The 21,091-nt window shown below is 39.3% G+C and overlaps 1 protein-coding gene and 1 pseudogene across 1 annotated transcript in view; both read right to left on the bottom strand.

Annotated features, from left to right (window-relative positions):
- LOC102187212 lies at positions 1,324-2,180 on the bottom strand (annotated as a pseudogene).
- LOC102180663 (adhesion G protein-coupled receptor E2) overlaps positions 16,831-21,091 on the bottom strand; it is a 46,252-nt gene continuing 41,991 nt past the window's right edge. The window contains 5 exon segments of the mRNA XM_018051687.1: positions 16,831-16,908; positions 16,910-17,026; positions 17,108-17,276; positions 18,162-18,253; positions 18,515-18,581. Coding sequence (XP_017907176.1) covers positions 16,831-16,908; positions 16,910-17,026; positions 17,108-17,276; positions 18,162-18,253; positions 18,515-18,581 — 523 coding nt within the window.

Genomic DNA, 21,091 nt, shown 5'->3' on the forward strand with positions numbered 1-21,091 from the left:
AGGGCAACCCACTCCAGTACTCTTGCCGGGAAAATCCCCATGGGCAGAGGAGCCTGGTAGGCTGCAGTCCATGGGGTCGCGAAGAGTCGGACACGACGGAACGACTTCACTTTCGCTTTTCACTTTTATGCATTGCAGAAAGCAATGGCAACCCACTTGCCTGGAGAATCCCAGGGACTGGGGTGCCTGGTGGGCTGCCGTCTATGGGGTCACACAGAGTCAGACATGACTGAAGTGACTTAGCAGCAGCAGCAGCAGCAATTGGTATTTGTACCACAAGACTCTTCAAAAGTGGTTTTTATATTGTTCTGATATATGAAGGCCTTCTATATCAAACATGAAGACTCCTTTTATTGGTCTTTTTGCATGTATGAGAACCTTGGTTCAGAGTGAATAGAATTATTTATTTGCTATATATTAACAGATTAAAAAAATTTGTTTTCTGTACACATTTAATTTTATTGTAACCAAGCAACTTGTACACTTTAACGTTTAAAACTGAGCATTCTCTTTCCTTTCCACTGAAACAAGAAGAAAAGTTTAAGAATAAACAGGAGCAAAATCACAATAGAGAATTTTGATTGCAAATAAGAACCTACATGTTCTGCTGATTCTCCCATCAAGCAGCAGGGCTCAAGTCATCATTAGGAGAGAATTTTATCTTAAAAGTGTCATCTTAAACTGCAAGGATTTCCATTAAACATCACAATGAAACATGCCAAAGGAGAAGTCATGTTGTCAAAATGCCCTCTTAACCCACCCAAACATCTGAAACCCTCCCTTTGCTAACTTTCTATAAACGCCATTTTATAGTACTTTTTCTTTTTTTTAAACAGAGAAAGAAGACAGATACATGTTGGTAAATGCTAACTGTCCATATTCATATAGAGACACTGTATTCTCTGAGCCTGATATACAGAGAAGGGAGGAAAAAAGCTAGAATTCTATGCACTCCTAACAGGGGCCTAGCACCCTCCAGTTTCCAGCAGAGCTAAGGGAGCAGAAGGTTTTTCTTGTTTTCCCACAGAGCATGGTGGTATTGATTCCATAAAATTTTTGTTGAGACAGGAAGGGATAAAAATGAATTTGGAACAGAAATGGGTAGAGATCCTTTACTGAAGGATCTAGTATTCTCCTAGTATCACTGAATTCGGCTCAAGGTACCCTCCCCCCCAAATAAGTTTTGAACCATGATATAAGGGGAGAAGAGACTTTAAAAGCAGGGCGACTGAGAACAAGAGGAGAAAAAAAAAAGACTGCTACTTGCTCCCAGGGACGGGAGAAAACAAAAAAAGGTTGGAATCCACGTGTTCCTTCCATTAGTCATCTATCTTCTTCTTCATCTTCCTCTCCTTCCTCCCCCTTATCTTCTTCACCTTCATTCTCATTCCCTTCTTCATCAGTATCTTCGAATCCTTCATCCTCTTCATCATCGTTGTCTTCTTCTCCTTCCCCTTCCTCATCATCCATGTCAGGAACCAAGCAGTACTGTAATGGGTTTGGCAAATATCATCTTTGATGACCTCTCCTAATTCATCTGCACCTGCATCAGAATGATCAGTAAACCAGATGAAGAAGCTTTCTGGTTCCTGATGCTGTCTCTTCCTGCTGGCTTTATTCCGTTTGACCTGATTGTTTCATCAAATCCTCTTCAGATTTCCATTTGATTTCAGTGGACTTTGAAGATGGATCTCCACTCGCATTCCAAAGAAATTCTTTGGAGAAAATTTTATTTTCAAAGTAAGGGTTTTCATCAAAGTAAAAATCTATTCTGTAACCTGATTTAATGTTTTAAAATTCTGTCACTTTGACTCTTGTCAAATACTGTAGTGCCTCTTCATACTTCTCCCCAAGCTGTGCAGACACTTGTGGATGGTTATCAAATGTCGTTACCCAAAAGTTTTGGATTTCTGTCATCAATGCTGACCTCTTTTGAAAAAATGGTTGGTGAAGTTTGTTATATTTCTATTCTATTTTCAAAATCTCCTCACTGGCTTATTCATTAAGTCTATCTCGTTTTGCACTTCATCAATATGTTCAATTGCTTCTTGCTATTCTTTTTCTTCCTTCAGCAAATTTGAAGAAGCAGATGCTTCGTCTGGCCTGGAGGCAGGAGTCGGCCTCGCTTTCTTTGGTTTCTTCGCTTGGGGTGGAAGTGAAGACTGGTGTTTGGGGGCCATGCTGGGGGAAAAAAAAAAGCCAAGAATCCTCCCAGGGTAGGAGAGTGGTACTGCAAGCTCAGAGAACTCAGACTTTTTTATTTTTAAGTTTTATTTTGAAATATAGATTAAGAGGAAGGTGCAAAACAGTACCAAGAGGTCCTGTGTAATCTTCAGTCATTTTCCCACAAAGATTACATTTTTATGTAACGATAGTCCAATATTTAAATGAAGAAACTGACATTGGTATGAGGTGTGTGTGTAATTCCAAGTCATTTTATCACATATGTAGATTCCTGCAACTGTCACTGCAATCAAGATCCATCAATATTCCATCATCACAAAGATTTCCCTCATGACATCCCAGCATCGCTAAACCTTGGCAGGTCTAAAACTAAGGATTTTATTCTTTTTTTTTTTTTTAATTCTTCAACAAAGCTCAACATAGTCTGAGATTCATATCTGATGACAAAAGAAAATATTCCTGATATGTTTTTAAAGATGAGAAACACATATCCCTCAAATTTTCTAGTAGTCTGTGTGATGGAATTATGATAATTTTCCTTGTTTGCATTTTTCACCTTTACTGTTTTCTATGTGGCCATGATTATCAGTCCTGCTAGAACTGCCACAACAAAATATAGACTGAGTGTCTCAAACAGCAGAAATTCATTTTCTCATAGTTTTGGGGCCTGGATGTCCAAGATCAAGTGCTGGCAGGGTTGGTTTCTGAGGAAAGTGCTCTCTGGCTTGTACCTGGCCCTCATCTCACTGCATCCTCATATGACCCTTTCTTCTCTATGTGGAGAGACAGTGATGCCTGGCATCCTCTAGTTCTAAAGGCTGAGCTCTTATTGTCCATCTCTTGGACACGACAACACCAGTGCCCTATTCCCTTCACTCTTCCCTTGGCCTCTGTCCCCTTATGGAGGTGCTTCTGCTCCCCAATCCTACAGACACCCCGCACTTTGCATATTGTTCTCCATAGTGGCTGTACCAGTTTGCTTTCCCATCAACAGTGTAGGAAGGTTCCCTTTTCTCTACACCCTCTTCGGCATTTGTTGTTTGTAGATTATTTGATGATGGCCATTGTGACCAGTGTGGGGTGATCCCTCATGAGAGTTTTCATTTGTATGTCCTAATATTTAGTGACGCTGAGCATCTTTTTGCGTACTTTTTGGCCATTTTATCCTCTTTGGAGTAATGTCTATATAGATCTTCAATGCATTTTTTTGATTGGGTTGTTGTTGGAACATGAAATTGTTTCTTTAATTTCTCTTTCTAATATTTTGATTTTTGTATATAGAAAAGCAAGAGTAATACTCCATTGTGTATATGTACCACAGCTTTCTTATCCATTCATCTGCTGATGGACATCTGGGTTGTTTCCATGTCCTGGCTATTATAAACAGTGGTGCAATGAGATGGATGCAACTGGAGCCGATTATACAGAGTGAAGTAAGCCAGGAAGAGAAACACCAATACAGTATACTAACACATATATATGGAATTTAGAAAGATGGCAATGATAACCCTGTATGCGAGACAGCAAAAGAGACACAGATGTATAGAATGGACTTTTGGACTCTGAGGGAGAGGGAGAGGGTGGGATGATTTGGGTGAATGACACTGAAACATGTATACTATCATGTAAGAAACGAATCGCCAGTCTATGTTCAATACAGGATACAGGGTGCTTGGGGCTGGTGCACGGGGATGATCCAAAGAGATGATATGGGGTAGGAGGTGGGAGGGGGGTTCAGGATTGGGAACTCATGTACACTCGTGGCAGATTCATGTCAATGTATGGCAAAACCAATACAGTATTGTAAAGTGAAATAAAATAAAAATAAAAATTTTAGAAAAGCAAGAGATTTCTGCTTGTTAATTTCATATCCTGCACTTTTCCCAAATTCATTGTTTAGATCTAGTATTAACAGTTTTCTCATAGCATGTTTAGGATTTTCTATATACAGTATCATGTCATCTGCAATCAGTGACAGATTAGCTTCTTTTCCAATTTCAGTCATTTTCTTTTTCTTCTCTGATTGACATGTCTAGGACTTTCAAAACTATGTTGAATAATAGTGGTGAGATTGGACATCCTCGTCTTGTTCCTGATCCCAGAAGAAATGCTTTCAGTTTTTCACCATTGAGAATAATATTTGCTGTGGGTTTGTCTTATATTGCCTTTATCATATTGAGATAGATTCCCTCTGTGCCCACTTTCTGAAGAATTTTTATCATAAATGGGTGTTGAATTTTGCCGAAAGCTTTTTTTGCATCCATTAAGATGATCATATAGTTTTAGTCTTCAATGTGTTAATATGGTGTATCACATTGATTGATTTGTGTTTACTGAAGAATCCTTGTACCCCTGGGATAGATCACACTTGATCATGGTATATGATCCTTCAAATGTGCTGTTGGATTTTTATTTGCTAGTATTTTGTTGAGGATATTTGAGCCTTTAGGGATAGTGGCCTGATGATATCTTGGTCTGCATTTGTTATCAGGATAATGGTGGCCTCATAGGATGAGCTTATGAGTGTCCTTTCCTCTGAAATTTTGGAATAGTTTGAGAAGGATAGATTTTAACTCTTCATCAAATGTTTGATAGAATTTTCCTGTAAAGCCATCTGGTCCTAGACTTTTGTTTGTTGGAAGATTTTAAATCACAGTTTAAAGTTCAATAGTTGTGATTAATCTCTTCATGTTTTCTGTTTCTTCCTGGCTCAGTCTTAGAAGGTTATTCCTTTCTAAGAATTTGTTAATTTCTTCTGGGTAGTCCATTTTATTGGTGTCTGGTTTCTTCAACTAGTCTCTTTTTAATTTTATTTTTTAATTGGAGGATAATTGCTTTGCAATATTGTGTTAGTTTCTGCCATACACCAACATGAATTAGCCATAGGTATACACACAGCTCCTCCAACTTGGACCTTTCTCCCACCTTGCACCCCATGCAACATCTCTAGGTTGTCACAGAGCACTGGGTTTGAGCTCCCTGCACTATACAGCAAGTTCCCACCGGCTATACATTTTATGTATGGTAAAGTATATATTTTGGGGCTTCCCAGGTGGCACTAGTCGTAAGGAACCTGCCCACCAACGCAGGAGACAAAAGAGAAGTGATTTTCATTTCTGGGTTGGGAAGGTCCCCTGGAGGAGGGCATCATAACCCACTCCAGTATTCTTGCCTGGAGAATCCCCATGGACAGAGGAGCCTGGGGGTTCTACAGTCCATACGGTCACACAGAGTCAAACATAACTGAAGTGACTTAGTATGCACACATGCAAAGTTTATGTTTCAATGCTACCCTCCCAATTTGTCCCACCCTGTCCTTCTCCAACTGTGTCCACACAGTGGGGTTGTTTTCTTTTTTATATGGAGTTCTATGAGCTATTTGTTATTTTGCAAATTAACTCCTTGTTTGTTGCATCATTTGCAAATATCTTCTCCCACTCTGTATGTTGTCTTTTCTTTTCATTTATAGTTTCCTTTGCTGTGCAAAAACTTTTGATTTTAATTAGGTCTCATTTGTTTGTTTCTATTTTTATTTCCATTACTCTAGGAGATGAACCCCAAAAGATACTGCTGTGATTTCTGTCAAAGGGCATTGCGCCTTTGCTTTCCTCCAAGAGTTTTATAGTATCTAGCCTTACGTTTTGGTCTTTAATCCATTTTGATTTTCTTTTTTTGGTATTGTGTTTAAAAGTGTTCTAATGTCAATCTTTTATATGTAGCTGTCCAGTTCTCCTGACACCACTCATTGAAGACACTGTCTTTTCTCCAGTGTATATTTTTCCTTCTTTTGTCATAGATTAGGTGACCATGGGTGCATGAATTTATCTTTGGAATTTCTATCCTATTCCATTGTTCTGTATTTCTGTTTTTGTGTGTGTGTGTGTGTGTCAGTACTATGCAGTTTTGATAATTATCGTTTGTAGTGTAGTCTGAAATTAGAGAGCTTGATTCCTTTAGCTCTGTTTTTTTTTCCTCAAGGTTGCTTTTGCAATTCTGTACACATTAAAATTTTTTTGTTCTAGTTTTGTGGAAAAGGCCATATAAGAAAAACCCACAATTAACATCATACTGAACAGTGAAAAGATGAAAGCATTTTCTCTGATTAAAAGTTTAAATGAATTCCTCCTAATCATCTGTGACAGCTAGATCATTGTTTTTTGGGCTTTGCATATGTGTATCAGTGTTCCTTCCTGATGGTCTGTCCGTGGATGATAGTGTCTTTTCTCAGAGTTCAGGTTACTTTGCTGTATATCCGCTCTCTCTGAGTCCAAGAAAATGAATGACTTTGTAGTTTATCTGGATATTTCTTATGAGTTTGCTGTTACTGGTTGCCATTTTCTATTTCCTAAGCAGAAGTGGAAATACCCTCTATTCCTCCTGTATTATAATAATGTTATTTTTAAGTTTTAGATTTTATATCATCACCATATAGCAATAAAAATCCATATATTTATAAGATATCTATTTACAAAGTTAGTTTTCTAAACCTCAAAATTCATTAGTATATATATTTTAGGAATTAATAATTAATTAAGCATTTATTTTATGATAGATTTTATTTATAAGTTTAAACAGAGAGAATTTTGTGTAATGACACATAAAATTATATATACTCTACCTTGAGACCAGTTATTCACATAATGCCATATTAAAAATCTTTCACAGTGTATTTACACATACATGTATTTTCCTGCTAAAACATGATTTTCAGGGAACATACTGTAACTCTTTTTTCTTTAATATATTTTCATCAAACATTGAAGAATTTATAGAATATGCTCTACATAATTATAATGCTATTATATCCAACGAAAAATTTCATAATAACTTTAAATATTTCATACACATTCAATTTATCCCAATTGTTTCCAAAATATTTTTATAGCATATATCCAAATCTGAGTCCCACTGAAAGGCTGTTGCTGAGCCATGAAAGATGCCAGGATTCTTGGCCTCCGGAGGAGAGAAATTCAATCTGGGGCCAGTGATGAGGCTTGTTCTCTCAGAACTATTGTGCAATAAAGTTTTATTAAAGTAAAAAGAGATAGAGAAAGCTTCTGACATAGACACCAGAAGGGGGCAGAGAGTGCCCCCTGCTAGCCTTTAGCTGCATGCTATATACCTATCAGCAAGCTGTTAATTAGAGAAAGGAGGTATCTCAAAACTCAGAGTGGCACCAGGTCCCTCACCCACAACATGCATTTTGAGATCACATTAGCATCAGGTGAGTCATCCCGGGCCATAAAACGATTGACATGAATCGTGAAGAAAGGCGGGTTTTCAAGTAAATATATAGATTCATTAATTAGATTAGGAGAACAATGTATGAGTGAAACATACAGGTTTGTTGAGCCCTCATTGGTTCTGAGTCTTAAGCAAACCGACTTGAAGAAAGACAGAGTCTGGGGTAAATACATAGTTCATTAACATAGCTTAAGACAAACATTTCCATAAGAAACACGCATTGGTTAGCTCAAGGTTTGAGAAAAGTTAAGTTCAGATGGAGCCAGGTGTCATCATGGCAATACAGAATTTTAAGAAAAAACTCTTTAAATTCATATAAAGAAGGGGGAAAAATCGAGCACTTGTTTTTTTTCCTCCTGACACTTAAGAAAGAGATAAAAAATGTCTGACACTTGCAGTCTATTTGCTCCGTTTGGAGACCCCTGGCCTTCTTGCCTGTTACCCTCTTACTACTAAAGCTGACAGTGAATTTGATTGCCGTGCCACTTTCAGCACTTTAATCTAGATAGCCTTATGTGCTGTTTACAATGGTACTGACATTAGAAAAATTTCCTATGTTTTGTATTTGCCTGACTGCTTCATCATGGTTATTTAACTTGTATGCCTTTCCCCTGTGTTTCATGTGTACTGAAAGTCTTGTCTCAAAGAACAGGTACCAGAAAGATTTTTCTAGAAAGGGCCAGATGGTAAAAGATTTTGGCTTTGTGGTCTTGCAGACTGTTTCATAAGCACTCAATTCATACTGTAGCCTGAAAGCAACTATGGACAATAAACCAGTGAATAGTGTGGTTATGAACCAGTAAGAGTTTATTTGCAAAGACAGGCAGCTTCCTGGATTTGCCTGCAGGTTATACTTTGCTAAGTCTTGGTCTAAAGCTTAGATTAGATATAGGTGAAATTGATTGGGCTTCCCCGATGGCTTAGTGGGTAAAGAATCTGCCTGCAATGCAGGAGACACAGGCAGATGAGGGTTTGATCCCTCAATCAGAAAGATGCCCTGGAAGAGATCAATACGAGAGGCAACCCACTCTTGTATTCTTGCCTGGAGAATGCCATGGAGAGGAGTCTGGAGGGCTGGACATGACTGAAGCGACAGCACACACACACACACACACACACACACACACACACATACACACACACATTCTTATGATATGGACACAAACCTTTATTTAGCACAAATGGGATATTTTCAGTTCATGTCTAATCAAGAAATATATAACATCAGAGTGATATTATTGATATTAAGATTGATCATTAAGCTCGTTTGGTGCCTATCTGGTCTAAATACACTTTGGTGTTTGTAATAAATCAATAATCATTTAAGAGAATTCTTTAGCATTGTGAGATTGGCCAGTCTTTCAACAAGATTTCCCCCAGTGCTTTTAGTGGTGATTTACAGGATACTGAAAAATTGTCATTATTGCCTTCTCTCGTATCTTGTACACTTATTTTCAAATATATTAAGTATCATTATGTACTCATGGATATTTAAAATTTAACACGTTATGATCATTTAAAGTCATTTTCCATTTGGTTTAAATTGATACAAATCTGGTCAGTGGATATCCATGGGACATTTCTCTGTCCCACTGGACTTGCATCTTGCCAAGATCACATTCTGAGAGTGAAATAGTTTGTTATACAAGTAAGTAAAACTTAAAACATGTGCAGTAGCAATATAGTCTTTCTAACCCAGCACATCTTACAATTGTCAGGATGTAGAGATTTTATTTATTTACAGGGTTCTGATTTTACTCTTAACAAAGCCTTTTCTTTAACATGCAAGCTCTGTGAAATTAGAAATTAGATCTCCTAATTTAGTGCAGTACATGGTGTGTACCGAGCTTTCATGGTGGCTCAGGTGGTAAAGAATCTGCCTGCATTGCAGGAGGCCTGACTTCAATCCGTGGGTCAGGAAGATCCCCTGAAGAAAGGAATAGCTATCCACTCCAGTATTTTTGCCTGGAGAATTCCATAGACAGAAGAGCCTGGTGGGCTATGGACAACGGGGTCACAAAGAGTCGGACACTACTGAGTGACTTACAAACACCCACACATATGGTGAGTAGTAAAATATATTTTTCTCATGCATAAGTTAGTAATCTTTAGCTGGAGGGTGAAGAAGTTGAAATATGTATGTATTGAAACCGTCCTGCTTGCTTGTAACTCAAGTGTTTTTAGGACATAATCCAGGAAAAATTTGGGACATCATAGCAATTGTTTACCCTCCATGTAGGTATCTGAACCTTACTTTCCTGTCTTATGGTATTTTAAGACAGTTTTCTGAAGCTCATTTTCCTTATCATATACCTTCAAATATCTTCATATACCTATAAACTTGAGGAACTTTGTAGAAAAAGGTTGAAGCAGGTAATTTAACCTAAGGCAACTGAGGAATTGCATCAGATCCCTTTGACTATGCTGAGAGTGAGGCGAGCATACCATATGGAGTAGAAAAGCAAAATTCTCCCAGCAATCTAAATTTCAAGAATTCCCATCATACTTCCTTACACAATGGTTCTGTGAAGAGTTCATGTAACAAACATGAAAACGTATTTTAAAAGTTTTGCCTAAAGATGACGGTTCAGAATTTTCCTTGCCGAACAGGATACAAGATCATCTGATTTAGCCGTTAATGTAAGTCTCCTGAGAAGGAATATGTAAAAATGACAGTTGGTTAGAAAGTGCAAAACTTTTACACCGAAAACTAAAGAAGATTGTCAGAAGAAGTCAAAGAAGACCCAAAGAAATGGATCAATAGGCCATATTCATGGATCGGAAGACAATATTGTTAATACGGTAGCATTGCAGCAAATTGACCTATAGATTCAGTGGATTCCTTATCAAATTTCAGTAACCTTATGATGTTCAATAAATATCCCCAGTTTCAATCAACTGATATTACTGTGGATGTTTTGTGCATATGGCTTTGTGCTGACCTTGTGCATGAAAAATAAGACAGGCAAGATTTCTGATTTCACAAATCTTACCATCTAGTGGGAAGACAAATACAAATGGTCAGCTATATTTGTGAAGTGGGAGGTCCCTCTGCCCTGGTCCCTCCGAAGATGTCCCTATCTTTGTCCTCTCCATGAAATGACCTAGAGCATTCTCTGTCCAGATGATTCTCTCTGTGTTAATGAAAAGAAAACAACGGACCCCCCTGGCTTCTTAGAAGATGTGATAAGTGGATAATGAACCTGATTTCACCAGGTACAGTAGTGTGGATGAGCGTAGTGGGAAGTGCATGAATAAAGATATGGGCATGAATTGGTATGCTGGGTCCTAGGTCAGGTATGACATCTATCAGTAAAATGTCAAATGAATAACAAGACTTCCAGATGATTTTTGATGTCCTGTAAGACTTGAGAGTCTTTAGTTTCACCAGCAACATATCTAAAGAGTGTCCCCCAACCCATACAAAAAGTACTACAAGCTAATAGAAAAATATACCAAGGATATGAACAAATTGATTCCAGAGATTGAAATATTACTGACTCATAAAGAAAGATGTTCCCTTCCACTAATAATAAAAAGGATACAAAGATACACGTCTTTCCTTAGATATGCTATTTACATCTCAGATGGGTAAAAGTACAAAACTTGATAAGAACCTTGTGGTGAGGCTGTAGGGAAACATGTGGCTCAGGATAAAAAATCTGCCTGCCAATGCAAGAAATGCAAGAGATGTGAGTTTGACCCCTAGGTTGGCAAGATCCTGGAAGTGGAAATGGCAACCCACTCTAGTATTCTTGCCCAGAAAATCCCATGGATAGAGGAGCTTGGAGGCTACAGTACATGGAATCACAAGAGAGTTCACCAAAACTGAGCACACACACACACATACTACTGATGGCAGGGTTGATGGAGTGACCTCAAGATATTGAAATATGGAAGTGTCTACAAACATGCAGTTGTGAATTTGATGCAGTATCCAACCTAACTGCATAATCAAAAATGAGATCAATGAAGTAAGTGTAAACAGTTGCAACATTATTTGTATTAGCAAATGATCTAACCAAAACACTCACTATAAGAGCCTTGATATGTAATTTATACAACAGAACACCACATGGTCAAAAAATAACGGAGAATCTCTTTGTAGACTCAAGAGAATAATCTGTCAGATGTGTGAAAAAAGAAGGAACAAATAAGAAATACATAGATTGTATTTACTGTGTAAAATATCTATTGACACGTGTAGGAGAAACCAAATTTGGTTTTTGGACCAAGAGGAACTCAGTGTCTGGGGTTCGAAGTGAGCTGGAGATGGTTCCTTTCTTATTGTCTTGGCATTCAAAGCCCAAATAGTTTAACTCTTCAATCAATGTAAAATGGTGTATTAAGTACGGTTATTTTGACATCTAGTCACATGGCTGTAGGAAACATGGCCTTGGATTGTTGTTGAAACTTCTGGGGGCTCCTGTGATTCTTAAGCATGTGCTACAGTCATTTCATGCTTACTTTCATGTGAGTGCCACTTTTATTTCAGTAAATTCCCGATTGTTTCAGGTTTCCAGAGAGTATTGGTTTTGATGAACCAGAGAAAGTAAGCAGCTCACTCGGTCAGGTGAAGAGGCAAAGATTTCTCCTGAATCACCTGTACTCACTGGTTCCTCTGGTCCCCTCTGACCTCTGCCATCATCAAATCTTTCTTTCTACAGCCCCTGTGCACTCCGTTCCAAAAGACCCTCATGGTATTGAGAATTCTATTGACAACCATATCACTGTCCCCTGCGGTATACATAACCACTTCCAGGTTGAAGTCAAATGCGAATCTGGGTGGGCTTCCCAGGTGGTGATGAAAAATGCAGTAAAGAACACAGGAGACATAAGAGACACAGGTTTCATCCCTGGGTTGGGAAGATCCCATGGAGAAGTGAATGGCTACCCACTCCAGTATTCTTTCCTGGGAAAGTCCATGGAAAAGCAGTCCGGGGGGCTACAGCCTATTGGGTTGCAAGAGTTGGAGATAACTTAGAGACTAAACCACCATGGCTAATTCACATTGTTTTATGACTGAAACCAACACAACATTGTAAAGCAATTATCCTCCAGTTTGAGAAAAAAAGAAACAAACAAACAAAAAAAGAACTTTCTTTACAAAAGAAAGAAAAACCACAAACTGAGCTTTTTTCTTTTTGGAGAAAAGATTCAAAGTTTAGAGAGTTTTCATGTAAGGGAGCTTCTTCTGGTGGCCTCCAGAAGAAGGGTCCAGGAGAGGCCACCTGAGAAGGAACACATATAGGCCTTGAGAGCTATACCAGCTCCCTTGCTGACAGATAGGAAGATGAGACCTCAGTCCGACGACCACAAGGAACTGAGCTTTGCCAGAAGTCAGAGGGTTGGATGAGGACTCCAAGCCTCAATAAGAATGCAGTCCAGGTGGACAGAATGATTTCAGCATTGTGAAAATCTGAGCAGCCATCCCAGTTGTACCATGCAAGATTTAATTTTTTCTGGTTTTACATGGGTGGGAATTTGTTACCCAGCAGCACACACTGAATGCAGCCACTCTGAAGGTTCTCCTCTGCACAGCATGGTGGGCCATGAGGATAGCAAAGCTGCTGAGGTGGGTGCACTGGCAGGTGGTTCCCACCATCTTGCAGCCTCTGGTGGCCTGGTGACAACTTCCATTCTGGCCACGCTCCCAGAAGATGCAGTACAGCTTCTTCTTTGGCCCAAGGATCACTGACTATAGGGACAGGAAGTAGGTGTGAGCTGGTGGGTCTATTGCTCAGAAATGCTGACCCAAAGCTAGCTCATGCTGGGCTTTCCTGGGGATATGATGCACTTGTGGGGGAGCCCCCTGAAACCCAAGTCTCTGCCCAGGATTCAGGACTCTTCCACATCCACAGCTGCATCCCAGCAGGACTCACATGTTGGAAGACCAAGGTGGCAGGGGAGCTGAGGTTCTGGGTGTTATTGTTGCTGATGAAGGTGGATATGCCGTCTGACATCAGGATGGGGGGTACTTCCCACAGCAAACCTCCAAGTGTCTCATGTGCAATTGCCTGTTCCTCAGTATCAAGGACCAGAGTGACTTTATCCAGCAACTTTCCCATACCCGGTGTGGAGATAAGCCCTGCCACTATAGGACCTGCAGGACAAGGACAAGATTGACATCTGGGAGTGCCCAACATGACCCCTCTTTTAGATGGGCTCTTTCTTTGTAGCCCCATCATAACCTGCAATTCCTTTTAAACTTTAATTTTGTTTCTTGGTTAGTGGCCACAAGAAGCTGCTCTGAGTGGGGCAAGGTTTCTCTAATAATTGGATACAGCAAAGTGACCCAGTTATGCACATATATACATTCTTTTTATATTATTTTCCATTATGATTTATCTTAGGTGTTTAAAGTTTTTGGAATGCACTGTTCAGTTCAGTTCAGTTGCTCAGTCATGTCCAACTCTTTGCGACCCCATGAACTGCAGCACGTCAGGCCTCCTTTTCCATCACCAACTCCCAGAGTCCACCCAAACCCATGTCCATTGAGTTGGTGATGCCATCCAACCATCTTATCCTCTGTCGTCCCCTTCTTCTCCTGCCCTCAATCTTTCCCAGCATCAGGGTCTTTTCAAATGAGCCAGGTCTTCACATTAGGTGGCCAAAGTATTGGAGTTTCAGATTCAATATCAGTCCTTGGGACACAGTAAAATTCCAGATTTGCAGGAATTGAGTAACCAAGAGTCCACCAGCATGACTTCTTTCACATGATGAGATGATGAATTTCTTGAAACACACACAACTAAGTATCTGTTGTCCTCACTTAATGGCTCAAAGAATAACACTTCAGGCTGTCCATGGGATAAGAAGATACAGTGCTCAGTCTTTTGGACTCTGTGGGAGAGGGAGAGGGTGGGATGATTTGGGAGAATGGCATTGAAACATGTGTAATATCATATAAGAAATGAAACGCCAGTCTAGGTTCGATGCAGGATACAGGATGCTTGGGGCTGGTGCACTGGGATGACCCAGAGAGATGGTATGGGGAGGGAGGTGGGAGGGGGGTTCAGGATTGGGAACACGTGTACACCTGTGGCGGATTCATGTTGATGTATGGCAAAACCAATACAGTATTGTAAAGTAAAATAAAGTAAAATAATAAAAAAGAAGATACAGTTCAAATGATTATTTTTCTGCCACTCTGTGCAGCTTGAGGGATCTGTTTCCTGAGCAGGAACTGAAGCTGGGCGCAGAGCAGTGAAGGTGCCAAGTCTTAACCACCGGACTGCCAGAGAATCCCTCCAAAGATCTTTTAAAAATTAATTAATTTATTTTAATTGAAGGCTAATTACTTTACAGTATTGGGGTGGCTTTTGCCATGAATCAGCTGTGAATGTACATGGGTCCCACCACCTGAACCCCTCTCCCATCTCCCTCACTTCCCCATCCCTCCAGGTTGTCCCAGAGCACTGGTTCTGAGTGCCCTGTTTCATGCATCAAACTTGCACTGGTCATCTATTTTACATATGTAATATACATGTTTCAATGCTATTCTCTCAAATTATCCCACCTTCACCTTCTCCCACATAGTCCAAAAGTCTGTTCTCTACCTCTGTCTCTCTTTAGCTGTCTTGCATATAGGGTCATCATTACCATCTTTCTACATTCTATATATATGCATTAATATACTGTATTGGTGTTTCTCTTTCTGACTTATTTCACTCTAAATAATAGGCTCCAGCTTCCTCCCCCTCATCAGAACTGACACAAATGCATTCTTTTTTATAGCTGAGTAATATTCCATTCCGTATATGTACCACAACCTCCTTATCCATTCACCTGCCGTTGGACATCTAGGTTGCTTCCATGCCCTAGCTATTGTAAACAGTGCAGCAATGAATACTGGGGTGCACGTGTCTCTTTCAATTCTGGTTTCTTTGGTGTGTATGCCCAGCAGTGGGATTGCTGGGTCATATGGCAGTTCTATTTCCAGCTTTTTAAGGACTCTCCACACTGTTCTCTATAGTAGCCATACTAGTTGGCATTCCTATCAACAGTATAAGAGGGTTCCTTTTTCTCCACACCCTCTCCAGCACTTACTGTTTGTAGACTTTTTGATGGCAGCCATGCTGAGAAGTGTGAGGTGGTATCTCATTATGGTTTTGATTAGCATTTTCTAATAATGAGCGATGTTGAGTATCTTTTCCTGTGTTTGTTAACCATCTATAGGTCTTTGGAGAAATGTCTGTTTAGTTCTTTGGCCCATTTTTTGATTGGGTCATTTGTTTTTGTGGTATTGAGCTGCATGAGCTGTTTGTATATTTTGGAGTTTAATTCTTTGTTGTCAGTTGCTTCGTATGCTATTATTTTCTCCCATTCGGAAGGCTGCCTTATACCTTGTTTATAGTTTTCTTCATTGTGCGAAGCTTTTAGGTTTAATTAGGCCCAATTTGTTTATTTTGTTTTTATTTCCTTTACTCTGGGAGGTGGGTCATAGAGGATCCTGCTGTGATTTATGTCAGAAACTGTTCTACCTATGTTTTTCTCTAAGAGTTTTATAGTTTGTGGTCTTATGTTTAGATCTTTAATCCATTTTGAGTTTATTTTTGTGTACGGTGTTAGAAAGTGGTCTAGATTCATTCTTTTATGGGTGGTCAGCCAGTTTTTCCCAGCACCACTTGTTAAAGAGATCGTCTTTTCTCCATTACATATTTTTGCCTCCTTTGTCAAAGATAAGGTGTCCATAGGTGAATGGATTTATCTCTGGGCTTTCTCTTTTGTTCCATTGATCTATATTTCTGTCGTTGTGCTACTACCATACTGTCTTGATGACTGTAGCTTTGTAGCATAGTCTGAAGTCAGGAAGGTTGATTCCTCCAGTTCCATTCTTCTTTCTCAAGATTATTGTGTCTACTCTAAGTTTTTTATGTTTCCATACAAATTGCAAAATTATTTGTCCTAGCTCTGTGAAAAATCAAAGATCTTTTAAAATAACTTGGAAAGGTTATATTTAAAAAATGATACATGAGACCATAGAAAGATAAATATTTCCTTTGGAAAAAAGAAAAGAAATTTAAGAAGAGTTCAGTCAAAAAAATCTCCTTGTCAGATGGACCTGTCAGGATAAGATCAAAATGCCTATCAGACTGGATGAAATTTGGTTGAGCCTAGTCTTTCTCAGCAGTACCATCTCCCTATGTTTCCTAACCCTGAAGTTATAGAATATAATAACAGTTAAATGTCCTTACAAAAAAAAAATCCATCTGTTTCTAAATGTATGTCTTGATTCCTCTGCTCAGAGTTTGGGAAATGTTTTCTTCATGGAGTCATAATATAGGGCAATTTGAAAAAATTGATAAAAATCTAGAAATGTTATCTGTTGTTAATCACCTGAGATGTAAAGGAAAATACACTGAAGTCCTTTGGACAATCCTTACCACCCCCAGTATGAGCTCATATGCAGTTGTCCAGTGTGCTAGGCATGTGCTGATCAATGAATTGGTTAGTGAAGTGCTCTGGGGGCAGTGAATAATCTTACCTCACTGTGTTTGCAATCATCAGACATGGTCCTGCTGGAGAGCGTGTACTTCTCAGACTTGGCTTTGGATTTCCTGATTCTTTCCAACCACTTCCTGTATTGCTCACGGACCTGCAAAGCATGCTCTGAGTCAGCTCACCTGAGAGGACTGAGGATGGGACGAGTCCTGAGAGGGAGTCAAGACAGTGGTACCTGCTTGCTGAGGAGGCAATACACCAGGAAGATGAAGACACCCTGCAGGCTGTTGATGATGGTGAAGAGGTAGGCCATGACGTGGGCAGCCGGTCCCACCTGCAGGAGTCCCAGAAACCACGTGCATCCCAAGATGAAGAGCTGAGCTGTGGCTTTAAATGTCAGCATCCTGGGTGGGAGGAGAAAGTAAGTTCCTGACACAACCAGAGCCATTCTCATCTTCACCCATGGATGCTCCTTCCTTTCCTGTTGGTAATGACTTCTCAGACTGGGTTGTGATTGGTTTTATTCTTTGCTGTCAATGATGCTCCACAATAGAAATGCCACTGAGGTCTAGAATGACATTTTGATTTGGATGGAAAGGGAAGCGACACTTCATAAGTTGCAAAAGCTTTATGATCCTCTGTGGAGATACCTAATTTCATTCAACCAGCGTCCCAGAGGAAGTACCATGCATCACACTCTGTGTTTGGTTCTGTGCATTAAACATCACAAAGGCGAGGTTTCTATTTTCATAAAGCTCATGATCTACTCAAATGACTAATACAACAAAACAGTAGGATGCACAATTTAGAAAAGATAATGGTAGAAATGCAAAAGAAAGAGCATCAGATATGCACAAGATTTCCTGGAACAAAGCACTGCCTAAACCTCCTGGAAGATTTAATGTTCACTGGATTTTTACCAGGAAGAGGAGTGGGAGAGAGGTGAGAACGAGCTTGAAATGTGGGGTGTGAAAGTGTACTAGACTGTGGAAGTGGTCACAGATTCCTCTAAGTGCTTCATGGGAAGATAATTGTTCTCTGCACATTTGTCATAGGACTGCTGACAATGTCCAGAGAATGTTGCTGAGGAAGTCACAAGGTCAAAACTGGAATTAGAGATGGATCGAGAACACCACTGGGTCTGAACTTGCTGCTTTAGGACACCTCCCTTCATTTTACTCTGGGATTCCTTAGAAAACCTGAGAATGGATACAAGCAACTGTTCAGGCACATGCCTTCACTTTTGCAACCACACATCTGCAGGGCTGTCAGTCTCCTCTCCATCTTACCTCGTGTTCTGGAGGGTGGACACCTCACTGTTGAGGGAACAGAGTTTGCTTTTCAAAATCCAAAGGGTCATCAGAAAGAAAGCTAAATTGACCTTCAGGAAACCAGAAAAGATTTATTGAATAAAATTTCAGTCCATTGTCCAGCCTGTCCAACATCATTTCCACACTTTAACCATATTAGTGTGTTAAGTTTTAAGAATGGTCTTAGAAAATGCAACCAATCCCGTGGTAACCCAGGAATACTCCTGTTCTTGTCACCTCTGTCACCAACCCACGCCCCCCCCCCACTTTTAGTTTTCCTCTTTAAATGATGCTTAGCTGAGTATTAAAGATGCCTTGATGTCATCACTCACAGAGAAGATGGCACAGACTGGTCCAAGGAAACCCCATTTAAATCCCTCTTCTGAGTGGAGCCAGCAGCTGAGAAGGGAGAGAATAAAAAATGTATTTGTGATCAAGAAGATGGTACATATTTATGATGGAATATTACTGAGTCAGAAAGAAACAAATAATGCCATCTGCAGTGACATGAATGGACCTAGAGATTGTCATACTGAGTGAAGTAAGTCAGACAGAGAAAGACAAATATCATATGATATTGATTATATGCGGTACCTTAAAAAAAGTGTATAAATGAGCCTGTTTACAAAACAGAAATAAAGTCATAGATGTAGAAAACAAGCTTATAGTTACCAAGGAGGAAAGGAGGGGGGATAACTTGGGTGACTGGGATTGACATATACATGCTACTATATTTAAAACAGATAAGTAATAAGGACCTACTATAGAGCTCAGGGTACTGTTCTCAATACTTTGTAATGACCTATATGCGAAATGAATCTGAAAAGGGGCTGAATATATGTATATGGTAATTGATTCACTTTGCTGTACAGCAAAAACTAACACAACTTTGGAAATCAACTACATTCCAATGAGAATTAATTTTAAAATGAATTTGCATTGCATGTTAGTGCATATATATGGAATCTAGAAAAATGGTACTGGTGAATTTATTTGTGGATCAGGAATAGAGACAGAGGCATAGAGGACAGACTTGTGGACACAATGAGGGGTGATTGTGGGGTGAATTGAGAGAGCAACATTGAAACGTATACATTACCATGTGTAAAATAGTGGGAAGTTGTTGCATAACACAGGGAGCTCAACCCAATGCCCTGTGACAACCTAGAGGCATGGGATGGTGGTGGGCGGGAGGTAGTATCAAGAGGGGGAAATATATGCATATTTATGGATTATTCACATTGTTGTACGGCAGATCAAAACAGGACACTGCAAGGCAGTTATCCTCCAATTAAAAACAGATATTAAAAAACTTACTTCCTTAAAAAATTAAAAAAAATGCATTTATCCTTATGGATCTATAATAATTATATAATTCACTCATTACTCTAAAAGTATCAAGTGTCTCTTTTTTGACAGGTTCTGTGATTGTCTCTGACAATACAGTGGTGAAGAGACTATACATGTAAATCCCATATTGGCAGGAGATACACAATTTAATGATAAAAAAGGGAGGTTATGACAATGTATCTTTGAATGTAATGCTCAGTTTTGGGTCTAAGGAAATAGAATGGTTAAGGAAGATTCCCAAAGAGATCATGTTTTAGTAGAAACAAGACCGATGAATAGATATCCCTGAGATAAACAGGGTTGAAGCAGGGAAGTCTGTAAATGTGTTAGTTTTTGAGAGTCCTCTGAACCTAAGATAGTTTTAAGAGCCTTTCTTGGATTATTCAATTTAATTTTTTATCTGCTGTAAAACTCATCCACTGCTTTTTTTTTTAAATTATGGTTTTATTGAGATATGATTTCACATCCAATGAAATGTACCCATTTAAACAGTGATCTCTGGATAGTCACAGAGTTGTGCAACCATCATCACAGTCTAACTTCAGAACACTTTCAACTCCTCAAAAAGAAACTGCATTCGCATTAGCATGAGGAAATCCTCATTCCCACTTCCATGCATCCCAACCCTGATCCTAGCCCTAGGGTACCATTAATCAACTTTCTGTCACTATGGATCTGCCTGTTCAGGATACTCACATAAATGGAATCATACAGTATGTGGTCTTCTGCGACTAGATCCTTTCATTTAATGTTTTCAAGGTTCCTCATGTTGCAACATGGTTTTATGGCTGAAAACTCATTTTTAGTCTTTCTTCATAGCTGAATAATATTCTATTATGTGGCTATACTACATTTTGGTATGCCTTCATCAGTTGATAGACATTTCTGTCATTGTCAGGCTTTGGGTATTCTGAATAATGCTGCAATGAACATTGATGTAATTTTTTTGTGTGGATTTTCATATGTTTAGGATATATAACTAAGAGCAGAATTGCTGGGTCCTGTGGTGCTTACATGTCAAAACTTTTGAGAAACTGTCTTCTACAAGTGGTTGCACTAATTTCATTTCAACAAGCAATGTATGAGGGTTATAATTTTTCCATAACTTTTCATTTTTTAAAATTGTCAGTCTTTAGTCCCTTTAATTATTTAAGTGAATGAGTATGAAGTGACATGTCCTTTTGTGAGTTTGATTTGTATTTTCCTAATGACTAATGATGTTGAACATCTTTTCATGCACTTATTGTCATTTACTTATCTTTGGAGAAATCTTTCTTCAAAATTAGTGTCCTTTTTTTGGGAAATGGTGGAGAGTGGTAAAGAATCTGCTTTCCAATGCAGGAGATGCAAGCGACTCAGGTTTGACCCAGGGTCAGGCAGATTCCCTGGGTATGCCAACCCATTCCATTATTCTTGCCTGGGAAATCCGTGGACAGAGGAGCCTGGAAGGCTACAGTCCATGGGGTTGCAAAGAGTTGGATACATCTTAGTGACTAAGCAAGCAGGCAAGGAATCACTGTTGAACTTGGTATTAGAGACAGAAATTCTGTTTTCAGAAG

Source organism: Capra hircus, chromosome 7, assembly GCF_001704415.2.
Source record: "Capra hircus breed San Clemente chromosome 7, ASM170441v1, whole genome shotgun sequence".
In the NCBI taxonomy this organism is placed as follows: Eukaryota; Metazoa; Chordata; class Mammalia; order Artiodactyla; family Bovidae; genus Capra; species Capra hircus.